The sequence below is a fragment of the Heterodontus francisci genome, chromosome 48, assembly GCF_036365525.1.
Source record: "Heterodontus francisci isolate sHetFra1 chromosome 48, sHetFra1.hap1, whole genome shotgun sequence".
NCBI classification, from domain to species: Eukaryota; Metazoa; Chordata; class Chondrichthyes; order Heterodontiformes; family Heterodontidae; genus Heterodontus; species Heterodontus francisci.
Window position 1 is genome coordinate 7,861,056 of NC_090418.1, and position 15,131 is coordinate 7,876,186.

Sequence of the window (15,131 nt, forward strand, 5' to 3'; positions counted from 1 at the left end):
GTCCATATGGTGAATTTGCTTGCTCAGACTTGTTGGGCAGGGAGTTCCAGGATTTTTGGCCCAGCGATGATGAAGGACGTATGTCCAAGTCAGGATGGTGTGCATCTTGGAGGGAACTGATGGTGCTCCCATGCGCCTGCTGCCCTTCTAGGTTGGAGAGGCAGCGGGTTTAGAAGGTGCCATCAATCAATGGTGCCCTGGGGAGTTGCTGCAGTGCATCTTGTAGATGGTACACACTGCTGCCACTGTGCGTCGGTGATGGAGGGAGTGAATGTTTATGGTGGATGGGGTACCAATCAAACAGGCTGCTTTGTCCTGGATGTTGTTGAGCTGCTTGAGTGTTGTTGGAGCTGCACCCATCTAAGCAAGAGGAGAGTATAACATCACACTCCTGACTTGGGCCTTGTAGGTGGAGGACAGTCTTTGGAGAGTCAGCAGGTGAGTTCCTCACTGTAGAATAGTTTGAGAAATTGAATTTAAGTTTTAAAAATATGGAAATGAAAGGCTGCTGTTGGTGAAAGTGACCTTGAAGCTGTCAGATTGTCATAAAAACCCAACTGGTTCACTAATGTCCTTTAGGGAAGAAAACCTGCCTTCCTTAACTGGTCTGGGCCTATACGTGACTCCAGTCCCACACCAATGTGGTTGATTCTTCACTGCCCTCTGAAGTGGCCCAGCAAGCCCCTCAGCCAGATCAACTAGGGATGGGCAATAAATGCAGTCCTTGTCAGCCGAGAGCAAACAAAATGAGAGAACTAATTGAGGTATATAAGATGATTCAGGGGATTGACAAAGTAGACCTAGCGAGGATGTTTCCTCTTGTGGGGCAATCTAGAACGAGAGGTCATAGTTTTAGGATAAGGGGTAGCGGATTTAAAACAGAGACGAGGAGAAATTACTTCTCTCAAAGGGTTGTGAGTCTGTGGAATTCAGTACCCCAGAGTGCGGTGGATGCCGGGACATTGGGTAAATTTAGAGAGGAGATAGACAGATTTTTAATTAGAAATGTGTTGAAGGGTTATGGAGATCGAGCAGGAAAGTGGAGTTGAGGCTGAGATGAGATCAGCCATGATCGTATTGAATGGCGGAGCAGGCTCGAGGGGCTGAATTGCCTACTCCTGCTCCTAGTTCTTGTGTTCTAAAATAAAGCAGTGATCCTGTTGAATTCTGAGAGTACCTACACTTTGTCTTGAGTCACGGTGGAATACAGAATGAACATTCGTACTGATTTGTAAGACTCCCCAGGTTTGCAGATTACTTGCGTTGAGTATCTTGTACAGACGCACAGCCAAAAGACTGAATGAATAGAATCTTTAAAAAAAAAATTCATTCATATAGCACCTTTTACAACCTTATGGCATCCCAAAGCTTCTCATCAGTGAAGTTCTCTTGAAGTGGTCGGCGCTGTTGCAATTTAGGGCAATGTGGCTACAGGTTTCATGCACAGCAAGTTACAAAAGTGATGTTGGTTGATGGATAAATGTTGGCCCCAGGACACCAAGGGTGGGGGGAGGGGAGAGGTTAGATCGTAAAGTCCATCGCTGGCTCACCCTGGTCTGCTCTGGGTCCACAGATGCGCTTCATGTTACTGTTCAGCCGTCAAGGCAAGCTGAGGCTACAGAAATGGTACATCGCCATCTCGGAGAAGGAGAAGAAGAAGTTGGGGCGGGAGCTGATGCAGATCGTGCTGGGACGCAAGCCCAAGATGTGCAGCTTCTTAGAGTGGAAGGACCTGAAAATTGTCTACAAGAGGTGCGTCCCCTTCTTTGCAAAGCATTACAAAGCATTTACAACACTGGAACAGTCCATTCGACCCAACTGGTCCATGCTAGTATTCTGCTCCACACAAGCCTCCTCCCACCCTACTACATGTAACACTTCAGCCCCACACCAATGTGGTTGACTCTTAAATGCCCTCTGTAAAGGCCTAGCAATTCACTCAGTTTCTCAAGGGCGATTAGGGATGGGAAATAAACACTGACCTAGCCAGCCCATGTCCCTTGAATGAATTCTTTTTTTAAAAAAAAACCTTTCTTCCATTCTCCTATGTGCTAATCTCGTTCCCCTTAAAAGTTATTCACTCCTTGTGATAGTGAGTTACACATTCTCACCACTCTCTGGGTGTAGAAGTTTCTTCTGAATTCCCGAATTGGATTTATTAGTGACTATCTTATATTGATGACCCCCTAGTTCTGGTCTCCCCCACAAGTGGGAAACATCTTCTCTACGTCCACCATATCAAACGCTTTCATAATCTTGAACATCTCTATCAGGTCAACCCTCAGCCTTCTCTTTTTCGAGAAAAGAGACCTAGCCTGCTCAGTCTTCCCTGATGGATAAAACTCCCAGTTCTGGTGTCATCCCAGGAAATCTATTTTGCACCATCTCCAGCGCCCTTATGTTGCCTTTATGGAGACCATATCCTTCTTTACTAGAGGTTGAGGAGTTCTGTTTGGAATTGGATTTGATGCAAGTGTGACAATGGGAATCGTTGCTTAGTCCTTCAGTCTATCGTATGCTCTGGTGCAATAGAAGGTCAGTGCAAGTGGCGTGGGGGTGAGGGGTTGGGGTCTCCTGGGACTCATGCCTTGGATTGAAACGCATTGAACTAACCCCAGGGAATTCCCCAAAATGCCTAATTTCCCAGGGGATTCCACCAGGAAACTTGAATGTGCTCTTCCCAACTATCCCTGACCCCATTTTGGACGCACTGTCTCTTTTTTTTTTCCCCTGTCGCATGCTGTCACTCTTGCAAATATGCTATCACCTGTGTGAGCTCTTTCTCCCTCACTTACCTTATCCTCTCCCTCATGTGCTCCTCTGTCCTTCATGCCCCCTTCCTCCTCCTCCTCCTCCTCCTCCTTCTGCCTTTCTCCACTAATCACCCTCCTGCTCTTTTCTTCCTCCTCTCACCCCCCCACCCCAGCGCTCGATCTGTAGATTGAATTGTCGGAGATGTGTAGCTATTCTGAATGTTCACCTTTCGGCAGCCAGTAGTGTGACGGAACTTGCCCTCATTGCCGAACCCATTGCACAAACAATATCAACCTCCGACGTAAAGTTTTCTGCCTTGTTAAACTTCTACCTTACTGGGCAGAAGAAAGTCATCTTTCTGCTGGTAAATAGATTCTGTCTTATGAGCTTTCCTGTCAGTGATTTCTGCTGATCTTTTCTGTAATACTTAGTGTGTATAAAGTGCAGAAAAGCATGAAGCGATAAAGTAAATGGTTTAAGATCTCTCAGCCCTGGATTATTAATTTCAGTCGATCATTTAACTGGTAAATTTTGGCCATTGAGCAACAAAGATTACTGATGAAGGGTCACTGACCTGAAACGTTAACTCTCTTTCTCTTTCCACAGTTGTTGCCAGACCTGCTGAGTATTTCCAGCACTTTCTGTTTTTATTATAGCATGTTTTTCACATAAAGGGTGGTGGAAAATCTGGAACTCACTCTCTCTCTCTCTCTCTCTCTCTCTCTCTCTCTCTCTTTTTCTCTTTCTCTTTCTCTGTCTCTCCCCCCCCCCCCCTCTTAAAAGCTGTCGAGATTGGGGGGTCAAGTGAAAATGTCAAAATTGAGACTGATTAAAGGTTTTTGTTAAGCAACGGTTTAAAGGGTTGCGGAACCAAGGCTGGGTAGATGGAGTTAAATACAGATCAGCCACAGGCTCGAGGGGCTGAATGGCCATATCCTGTTCCTATGTTCTAAACCTAACAGCACTGGGTATACTGACACCAGGAGGACTGCTCCATACCGTCATCTCAAGGGCAATTGGAGTTTTTTAAAAAATTCTTTCATGGGATATGGGAGTCAGTGGCTAGCCAGCAATTGTTGCCCAACCCTAATTGCCCTTGAGCTGAGTGGCAATTTTCAGAGGGCATTTTAAGAGTCAACCACATTGCTGTGGACCTGGAGTCATATGTAGGCCAGACTGGGTAAGGACGGCAGGTTTCCTTCCCTAAAGGACGTTAGTGAATATGATGGGTTTTGACAACAATCGACAATGGTTTCATGGTCACACCGGGCTAGCTTTTAAATTCCAGATTTATTAATTGAATTTCAGATTTCACCATCTGCCGTGGTGGGATTCGAACCCATGTCCCCAGAGCATTAGCCTGGGCCTCTGAGCTACCATTTCAGTGACCTGACCACTACACCACCACCTCCCCTTGTTGAGCAATAAATGCCATACCCCATGAATGAATAAAAAAAACATATAGATTGCACTGTGCTAAGGGATTAGTGTGGACGCAGCCTAGGAAGGGAGCTCAACCAGGAGGGCAGTTGCAAGGAAAGAAGAGAAGCCTTTAAGTGGTTTTACTTGCTATGGAACAATTAGTAAACTCTTACCACGTCTTTCCAGCGATTAACGTTCAGATTGCGATCTATCTCTCTGTGCGTGGCACTTCAAATCCCAGCCGGGGATTTGAACAGAACTGGAATTGCTCAGCAGAGACGGGAAGCGTCTCCTAATTGCTCCGCACTCATTGATCTGTGCATAATTTGGTTTGCCGTTTTATTTTCAGTCATGACATACCTGCGTTTGCTCAACTAGGTTGGTGCAGTTGGTAGCTTCTACTTATAGCTCGGATGCAACCCCTCCCCCCAGCTCGTCTCGCTGTGCATGTGGTTTTTTTTTTTGGTCTCATTTCTGCACTCTTTCGGAGGTGCCGTCTTTCGGATGAGGCGTTAAATCAAGGCTCTGTCTGCCCCCTCGGGTGGACGTAAAAGATCCCATGACACAATTTCAAAGAAAAGCGGGGGAGTTCTGCCTGGTATCGTGGGCGATACTTATCCCTCAACTAACATCACCAAAACAAAACGGAAGCTTGCTGGGCACCAATTGGCTAGCACCTTTGCTACATTACAACAGTGGCTACACTTCAAAAAGTACTTCATTGGCTGGAAAGTGTTTTGGGGCGTCCTGACATGGTGAAAGGTGCTATTGAAGTGCAACTCTTTTTTTTTTTACCTTTTCTCCTCCTTCCCTCCTTGAAGCTTCGTCCCTCCTTCCTGGGCGGGGTTCCACAGGCGCTGGCCATCCGGTGCTACTTCGTCCAGGTGGCCACTCTTCAAATCCAAGCCTTGACCATGAGCGCTATTTGGCTGCCGGAGGCACCACGGTTCAACCCAATCCTGGTCTCATCCCAATGACCACTCGCGAGCCCCTCCATTCGGATAACTGTGGGAACAGGAAATGCTGCCGGATGTTTTCTGGCTGCTTTCCCCACTTTTGATCGGCCACCTTTCCTACCTCTACAGTTCCGATGATCTTTATGCCAGTTGCCAATCTGTGATGGGAAAAGTGTGTGAAAAGTCATATCGACAGGAAACTCATCCTAGAGTCATTTACAGCATCGAAGGAGGCCATTCATTCCATCGAGTCCATGCCGGCACTTCGCAGAGCAATCCAGTCAGTCCCACTCCCCTGCTCGATCACAATGGCACTACCAGTTTATTTCCATCAAGTGCCCATCCAATTTCCTTTTGAAATCATTGATTGTCTCCGTTTCCACTCATGGGCATGAGTTCCAGGCCATTACCACTCACTGTGTTTAAAAAAAGTTCTTCCTCACGTCCCTCTCTGCATCTTTTGCCCCGAACCTTCAATCTGTGCTCCCTATTCTTTGTACCATTAGTTGTCTGACTTATCTAAGCTTGTCATAATGTTGTAGGCCTCTACCAAATCTCCCCTCAATCTCCTTTGCTCCAAGGAGAACAACCCCAGCTTTTCCAAAACCTAACCTTGCAAGTAAAACCCTCCATCTCTGGAACCATACTGATAAATCTCCTCTGCACCCTCTCAAGGACCCTCACATCCTTCCTAAAGTGTGGTGACCAGAACTGGATGGAATACTCCAGTTGGGGCCTAACCAGAGCTTTATAAAGGTTCAGCAAAACCTCCCTGCTTTTGTACTCTGTGCCTCTATTTATGAAGCCCAAGATCCCATATGCTTTGCTAACCACTCTCAATATGTCCTGCCACCTTCAAAGATCGACGCACATGCACCCCCATGTCCCTCTGTTCCCACACGCTCTTTAGAACTGTGCTATTAAGTCTATATTGCCTCGCCCTATCACAACTACCGAAATGTATCACCTCAACTTCTCTGTATTAAATTCCATCTGCCACGTTCCTGCCCATTCTGCTAGTCTACCTATGACCTGTTGCAGGTGGTTCATATTATCCTCACTGCTTGCCATAGCTCCAAGTTTGCTCTGTATTCCGAGATCCAAGTCATTTAAATATGGCAAAAAAAAGTGGTAATCCGAGCACTGCCCCTTCGGAAACTCCACTGTCTACCATCCTCCAGTCTGAAAAACAACCATTTACCACGACTGGCTGTTTTCTGTCCTTAAGCTGATTTTTTTTATTTACCTATTTGGGCACTGACCCTCCTATTCCGTGAGCCTCAATTTTGTTAACCAGTCTTTTATGTGATAATTTATCAGACGCTGTCTTACAATCTATATAGACAATATCCACTGTATTCTCTGTTACTTCATCAAAAAAAAACAATTAGATTCATCGGGTATGATCTGCCTTTTACAAATCCATGCTGGCTCTGCTTAATTAACTCAAACCTCTCCATGTGCCTGTCTATTTTCCTGCCTATTGTTTATGAAACCTTACCCAGCACTAATGTTAAACTAACTGGCCCGTATTTGATATGACTGTCCTTACACCCTTTCTTGAATAAGGGTGTCACTTTTTAAAATTCTTTCATGGGATGTGTGCTTCACTGGCAAGGCTGGCATTTGTTGCCTAATTGCCCCTTGACAACTGAGTGGTTTGCTAGGCGATTTCAGGGGGTAGTTAATGGTCAGCCACATTGCTGTGGGTCTGGAGTCACATGTAGGCCAGACCAAGTACGGATGGCAGATTTCCGTCCCTGAAGGGCATTAGTGAACCAGATGGGGTTTTTCTAACAATTCATGGCACTGTTGCTGAGACTAGCTTTCAATTCCAGATTTTTATTCATTAATTGAATTTAAATTCGACCAGCTGCTATGGTGGGACTTGAACCCGTGTGCTCAGGGTATTAGCCTGGATTTCTGCATTGCGAGTTCAGTGACATTGCCACGACATTAACACTACACCACCATCTCCCTATCATTTGACACTCTCCAAACCTCTGGCACCTCCCCCATATCTAGGGAAGATTGGAAAATTCAGGCAAGCCCTTCCGCTATCTTCACCCCCAAGTGTACGAGTGTGCGCAATATGCAAATATTTGCGTGTCTGGGGGTGCGGGGAGGGTGTGAATCTGTGGGGGTGGGTGGAAGGGAGGGTGTGTGTATAAATGCATGTGTACGAGTTTATGCATCTGCAAAAAAAAAATACTTTGATAAATTCTTTGTAAATCTTAGAAGCTAAGAGCTGCTCTTGACTCTACCTGACAGGTACGCCAGCCTATATTTCTGTTGTGCGATTGAGGATCAAGACAATGAGCTTCTGACTCTAGAGCTCATCCACCGATACGTGGAGTTACTGGACAAATACTTTGGAAGCGTAAGTGATCTAGCATCTGTCGTTCTATTGGTGTGATCCTATTGGGCTGGGTTAGCTGTGCAACAGGGGGCTAAAAGGGCACCCTCTTCATAGATTGTTCCTCAGTACGTGGAGTGTAATGGTGAAAATCGCAATCGGAGAGTGGCGTGAGGCCATGGAGAGGTTAAATTAGTGGTGGTGGGGGTGGCGGCGCAATAGAGACAGAAGATGCTGGAAATGCTCAGCAGGCCCATCAACATGGGTGGAGAGAAAACCAGAGTTAACGTTTCAGGTCATTGACCTTTTCTTTAGAGTGATGATGGGAGCACCAGTTTGTATCTGTCATCACCCACGTCACGAGCTTCGATTTCAGTCAGGCCAATGCAATTTTAGATACCAGTAAGGAAAGTGGAGATAATGAGATATGAGAACAGGGCAGGCAGATGGCATTCGGGCTACAGTCCATGTGGAGGAAAATCTCCAATATGGACTGGTTGACCAGATTTGGAGTGCTTGTGGGGACCTCGGGGTCGATGTACTCTGTACTAGACTGCACTATGCTTCAAAGCACTGATCCATTTGTGGAGCCATTGGGCAGGCTTGGGACTAATGAGGGAGTGTACCTGAAACTGGTTGGAGAAACCTGGGGGGCAGTGGAGGCGTGGTGGGGAGGTACTCAAATGGATCAATGCTACTAATTCCTGTTTGTTTGCAGGTATGTGAATTGGATATAATCTTCAACTTTGAGAAGGCCTATTTCATCCTGGATGAGTTTATTATGGGGGGTGAGATCCAGGATACGTCAAAGAAGAACGTGTTGAAGGCCATTGAGCAAGCAGACCTCATGCAAGAGGTACGTGCACAAATGACGGCCAGTGGTAGGTACATCGGGACGGAGCGTGGTGTGCCCCTCTCTGTACCTGTCCCGTTGGGTGTGGATATTGGAAATACCAGGCTGAGGAGTTGAAACTGGAAGATGGAAAGTGTAGGAGTAGTGTAAATTCCTTTACGCAACTGAGGTAGCACTCCTCAGAAGCTGGTCTGTGTGAATGTCATACAGATGTTACAAATGTCGGAACGCAGACAAACATGAAAGGACTTTTCAGTCCATCCAGCTTGCTCCACGCAGCCGCAATGCCTCGTACACCACAATATACCGACCCGCCCGAAACCAAGTGGGAGAGGCCTAAAATAAAACAGATTATTTTTAAAAAACCCAGCCGAATTTCACAGAATCATAGAAGCTTGGCAGCTCAGAAGGAGGCCATTCGGCCCATTGTGCCTGTACTGGATTCTTGAAAGAACAGTCATGCTGAGTCCCACATCCCTACTTTTTGTCCCTAACCCCGTGAGCTCCTTATCTTCAAGCACCTGTCCATTAGCTTTCACCACCTTTTTCAGGTAAAGTGTTCCAAATCCCAGAAAAAGGAACAAAAAATTGGGAAAGAGAATCTGGGAAATTATTTTCCGACCCCTTTAGTCAATTGAGACCAGCCCAGGAGATTGTTCTGCCCCTGATAATGGTATCCAGAGCCTGCCTCTTGCACAAAGTGATCTCTACCACACATCTTATGTGACCGCTACGGTGGTCCTTGGGTCATCATAGAATGGTTACAGAACTGAGAGGCCATTTGGCCTATCATGTCTGTGCTGGCTCTCTGGAAGAGCAACTCACCTAGTCCCACGCCCCTGCTTTTCCCCATAGCTCTGAAATTTTTTTCTGTTCAGATAATTATCCAGTTCCCTTGTGAAATCCTCCATTGAACCTGCTTCCACCACGCTCTCAGGCAGTGCATTCCAGAACCTAACCACTCACTGCGTTTAAGAAAAAATCCTCATGTCGCTGTGGCTTCTTTTGCCAATCACCTTAAATCAGTGTCCAATGGGAACAGTTTCTCCTTATCTAACTCTGTCCTGCCCCCTCATGATTTTGAACACCTCTATCAAATCTCCTCTTATTCTTCTCTTCTCCAACCTATCCACATAACTGAAGTTCCTTATCCCTGGAACCAATCTCGTGAATCTTTCCTGCACCCCATTTAATGCCTTATCCTTTTGAACGTGTGCTGTCCAGAACTTTACACGGTACTCCAATTGAGGCCAAACCCATGTTTTATACAGGTTTATCATAAGTTCCTATTTTGTACTCTATGCCCCTATTTATAAAGCCCAGGATCCTAAATACTTTATTAACCCATTTCTCAACCTGCCCTGAACCCTTCAATGATTTACGCACATTTATGCCCAGGTCCCTCTGCTCCTGCACCCCCTTCAGAATTGTACCCTTTAATTTACATTGCCTCTCCCTGTTCTTCCTACCAAAATGAATTTGTATTAAATTTCATCTGCCACTCGTCCGCCCATTCCACCAACCTGACCATGTCCCTCTTGATGTTTATCACTATCCTCCTCACAGTTCACAATACTTCCAAGTTTTGTGTCATTCTCAAATTTTGAAATTGTGCCCTGTACGCCCAAATCTAGATCATTAATATAGGTCATGTGATGAAACCTCCAGGAATATGTCCACCCTGAGTTGGGAACCCTAATTCGTAGCCAGTTGCTCAAAGTTTAATGTCTTTATGATCCCCTTCCCAATACATTTATAACTGTGCTAGTGGTATTAACCAACCAACTTATTGAGTCACCCTTAAAGTGACCACCATCCTGGCTCAGTGGATATATGCACCCTCCAGTTAGACTTGAACATCATTCTGTCCATTCACTCCCCTGGGTCTCAGTCAATTCTCTCACCCTCTCTCTTTACCAGTTTCTCTTTAAACTATGGCAGGATGCTTTTTTCTTTCCTTTTTTAAAAAAAAAAGCGTCTTAAAATCCTTCTTTAAAATTTCGGAGGCACCTTTCTGTTCTGCGACCAAAGACAAACCAAGCCCCAACATAACTGCTGAAGCCAACTAACACAGCCCCAGCTGGGCATCGAACCTTGAACCTCGCCATGCTGTACGGCTTGGTTGTAGGAACCAGAAGAACAGGAAGAGGCCATTCAGCCCCTTGAGCCTGTTGGGCCATTCAGTCGGATCATGGCTGATCTGCGACCTAACGCCACACACCCGCCTGTCAAATCCTCCAATCATCTTAAACGTCTCAATTCGATGATCTCTTAATCTTGTGTATTCAAATAAATTATTCTATTAGTATTCACAGCTTTAGTGGGCTGAACTACTGGGAGAGTTTCATATTCATTGTTTAATCTATAGATTAATGATGTGTCATAAAAGTTTTTGAGTCAAACCAGTTAGTCAGTCTATAACAAGGAAAATTGATAGAGCTTCTTCAAGTGTAGTAATCACTCATTTGATGCTTAATCCCTGATGTTATAATGAGCATCGTTTGATTCTGACCAATATATTTTAAATAATAGAAAATGGCTTGTAGTGTTCCCCACAGTCATTTTGTGTGTTTTTTTAAAAAAAAAAACAAGGGCATAGCTCAAAGAGGGACTTTGGAAACTCACCTCATAAGAGCCATCTAATGCCCAGTGCCTGCCACTACATTGTGACAGGCAACTGTTTACATAGAGGATTTCCATTGTAGATGTTTACAAGCAGTTTCAATGTTAAATTCTGAGACAAAAGCATGAGCAAGGATTGTGACGATGGGGATTTGGCTAAAAGATGAAGATTTTTAAGGAAACTGCTCCCCAATGGGGAATGAAATCATTTGTAGTTTTCGGGAGGGGAAAGGAATTAATTGGAAGAGGTTGGTCCAAGGAGCGCAATGGGTTGCAGGCGGGCTACAAGCAAGACCCCTTCTAAAGTCAACAGGAAAGAGCATCGGGTGGACAATGCTCTATCGCCTGCCTTATGCAATGCCCAACTTCAGTTTCACCGAACCGTTCCCCAACCCCACTCCCTGATCTTTGTGTCCTCCTCTGACTCTAACTACCCTTGTCTCCTAGCCCTGGTTTATACCTCACAGGTAGCTTTATATTTTTAAAACCTGGTCGATTCCAAAATGGTTTTTGATGAGCACTAAATTGATATGTGGTGTTTGTTAAGAGAAAGCATTAAGACCTTTAATTGTATCAGTTGCACTTTTTCGATTTCATCGCTGACGCAAAATTTCATTTGTGTTCCCCGCTGCAGGATGATGAATCTCCCCGCAGTGTCCTAGAGGAGATGGGACTGGCTTAGCTCTACAGATCCTACACGTGGCTGTATTTTAAGGGGAGGGGTTGGTTGACTGGAGGGGGTGGGGGGGTGGGGTGGGTTTGGTGGAACAAATAAAAACACTACTTGCGTAATATCAATCACATGGAGCTACTGTCTGTCTGAAATAAAGGATCGAACTTTGGACCCTGAATTTCCTCTCGCCCAACCTGTGGCTCACAGGTTTCCTTAAACCCCATGGAACAGTATGAGTTCTAACCCCAGACGATGCTTAGCCCTGCAGCTAGACAAGACAGGATCTAATGAATTAACATTAATAGTGGTGAGCAGGTGTAGAATCAGGACTGGGGTCTTCACTGGGAGTTGGTAGTGGGAACTGGTGTAAAACCAGGGCTGGAGCCTTTATTGCGGACAGACACACAAGAAATTCTACTCTTATCCAGTGCTTCCATCTAAACAAAGAGGCCTGTGCTGGAAACACTTTATATTCCTGCAAATGTGCCGTGGGCGTCATGGGAACCATGGAAGGTTTCCATGGTTTCACTCTGGTTGGCATGGATGGGGCTTATTTTCCCCGCCAAGCTTGGTGAGCTGTTATTCCTCCTCACCCGTCCACTCCCTCCTCCCTTCCATGGAGGATTTCTGTTCCCTCAGTAACGTTGAGGGGGGTGGCGGCAGATATGTATCTAGTTTATATTTTAGGACACCTCCCGTGGTGGGGCCTTGCGGAGTTTGAGTTCATGGACAAGATGGTGACGGGCGAAGTCTTCCACAGCCAGCGCCGCCCGGTGAGTGGAGCCCGCCACTACATTGGCACAATTGACAGCCGAGAGCATTTGGCAAAAATGCGACCAAAAATTGTGCCAGCTGGAAATGTGCATCTGACGCATTATTTTTTAATATTACATGGATGGAAATCTTCGCCAGGACGTATATTTGATATGGAAATGGGAAGAAAGATGTGTTTTCATCCATCTGTGATTCTAGAGTCCTGAATAAGCACAGATTCTAGAATCAGAGTCTTCACTATAGGGATCTCCCCCGCCACCAACTCATTGCAGCAATTGCCGAGGTGCTTGCGATGGTGAAGTTACACCTATTTTCTGTAGGGTTCGGTCTCACTGCCCTGTAATGATGAGGGTAACTGTAATCCACTGTGTGAGTGTGTGTATGTTCTCACAGGCAATACTGGGATTGATCATCAGCAAATTGTTTAAATATAGTTGAATGGCTTTGATTTTTTTTTTTCCCCCCGCTCCAGTGGGTGGGAGGGATTTGGCTCAGCTTGTGTCTGATTACTGGTGATGTTTGCGTGACGGTGATGGTGTTTTTGCGGGTTGATGCACAAGATGGCCACCATTTTTATATGTAAATGTGACTCTGGCTGGGGGTGTGCGGGGGATATGAGGCTTGGTGAGGGGTTTGCCTGGACCATAGCAAAGGTGCGTGTTCGTCGGCTGTTGGAACTGGTGCGACCTGGTTTCAAATTCATAGACTTGATGGGAACCGTCCATAACTGTGATAAGCTGTATAACGCACCAGGATCATAGTAATGACACAAGATTGTTTGAATTCGGGGCAGGACTCTGTGACTCCAACCCATGACTTAGGATGCGGTTACATCATAACTGTTGGGGAGAACTGGTGGAATTTAATTTCAATCAATTAATTTTTAAAAATATCTGGATTTGAAAGCTAGTCTCAGTACTGGTGCCATGAAGCTGTCATCAATTGTTGTAAAAACCCATCTGGTTCACTAATGTCCTTTAGGGAAGGAAATCTGCCGTCCTTACCCGGTCTGGCCTACATGTGACTCCAGACCCACAGCAATGGGGTTGACTCTTAACCACCCTCTGAAATCTAGAAAGCCACTCAATTGTCAAGGGCAATTAGGGATGGGTGACAAATGCGATGCCCACATCCCACGAAAGAATTAAAAAAAGAACAATTGTGGATCTGGGACCACTCGCCATGCTGCAACAGATTACAGGTGAGGGCGTAAAGTTCAGATCCCAGCTCGGTTGATCCTCGATGGTCTGAGAGCACACTGGGATGTGTCTGCCTTGTCTGCTTCAGGTTAAACTAGACTTCACACCTCATGGGCTAGTCCGGTACGGACACAACTGGCTGAATGGCCTCCTTCTGTGCTGTAATATTTCTATGGTTCCATGGTCCTTCAAAGCCAAGGCAGGTAGAATGATCTCCCCGAAGGTGTACCATGTGACTCCAGCATAGTGTTCATTTTGGAATTGCCCTCCAGTTGCCCCCATCCCACATTCTCCTCTTTCCACCCAAGTCATGCACTTATTAACTAAACGAATGACTAATTGGGAAACAGGGTGTGGGGAGGGACAATAAATAGTGTACACACACATTGCTGATCTCTCTCTGCTGTGTAACGGCGACATCTGATTGTTCCCTTTTGTGTAAAACGACTTTTTTCTCCCCCTACAAAGTCATTTTCTTCTCTTGTTTGTCCAACGTGAATAAGGCTAAATTTCAGAGGGGAGAGTTCATTTTTTGGCGGAAATCCTACTTAACGCTCAATGTTGGGAAGGAATGGACCTTTTGCACACTTTTCTCTGTTACCCTTAGTTTTACCCTGTGCTGTCCAGCTGTTCATTACCCCATTTTCCTACAATGTTGGGGAACAAAGGAGATGTCCCTGTTAAGCAATTTATACTAAACCTTTATATATTACTGACTGACGAGGCTCCAGCTGGAGGACTGTCTAATTCTGGGCACCGCACTTTAAGTAGCACGTCAAGGCCTTGGAGAGAGTGCAGAGGAGACTTAACAGAATGATCCTTTGTGCTGTAAGATATGTGAACAACTCCCAACAAGAAAGCAGGGCAAGCTTTTAAGTGTTTTTAAATATTGCTCTCTGTCACACACCCCGAATGATATGGGGCTTCACCTGAATTCAGACCCCACCCCTCTGTTACTACATTTTTGAATGTTTATTTTTGGATTATTTGTGGAGTGAAAATATGGATGTAAATCTGTGAAATTTGAGTATTTATTAAACATTGAACAGGTACATTCCATGCATCAGAGGTTTTATTCTTATTTAACCCTTGTCTCCGTCATTTTAAATAATTCTGAGTTTGGCAGGATGAGGCATGTGAGTGTTCTGAAATTTGCACTCTTCCATCAAACACTCCCATGGCATGGGGTTATATATAGAGTAAAGCTCCCTCTACCCTGTCCCATCAAACACTCCCAGGACAGGAGAGCTAAGTGGCGGAAGAAGCGTATGCACAGGCTGAAGCATAAAAGACGAAAGATGAGGCAGAGGTCCAGGTGAACAACTGCTGAAGATGCAGTACTGATCAGGCTGCATTGAATCTTACATGGCAAATGGACTCTGACGCTTCTGTTTATAGATATTTCACGAAGACCAACAATTTAGAGGCACCTCAGATGCTGGTCATGAGAAGATCTTGTACATTGATCTGTTGTACTATGCCTTGATGTTACAAAATAAAGTGTAAAAACTCAAAAAAAAAA

At 45.4% G+C, this 15,131-nt stretch overlaps 1 protein-coding gene across 4 annotated transcripts in view; it reads left to right on the plus strand.

The window, feature by feature from the left end:
- ap1s1 (adaptor related protein complex 1 subunit sigma 1) overlaps positions 1–14,672 on the plus strand; it is a 42,381-nt gene extending 27,709 nt beyond the window's left edge. For all 4 annotated transcript variants that reach the window (XM_068023953.1, XM_068023954.1, XM_068023951.1 and 1 more), the window contains 4 exons: positions 1,574–1,752; positions 7,404–7,512; positions 8,207–8,344; positions 11,598–14,672. In XM_068023953.1, the coding sequence (XP_067880054.1) occupies positions 1,574–1,752; positions 7,404–7,512; positions 8,207–8,344; positions 11,598–11,645 (474 nt within the window). In that variant the 3' untranslated portion in view covers positions 11,646–14,672. The remainder of the gene's footprint in view (positions 1–1,573; positions 1,753–7,403; positions 7,513–8,206; positions 8,345–11,597) is intronic.
- The last annotated feature ends 459 nt before the right edge of the window (positions 14,673–15,131 follow it).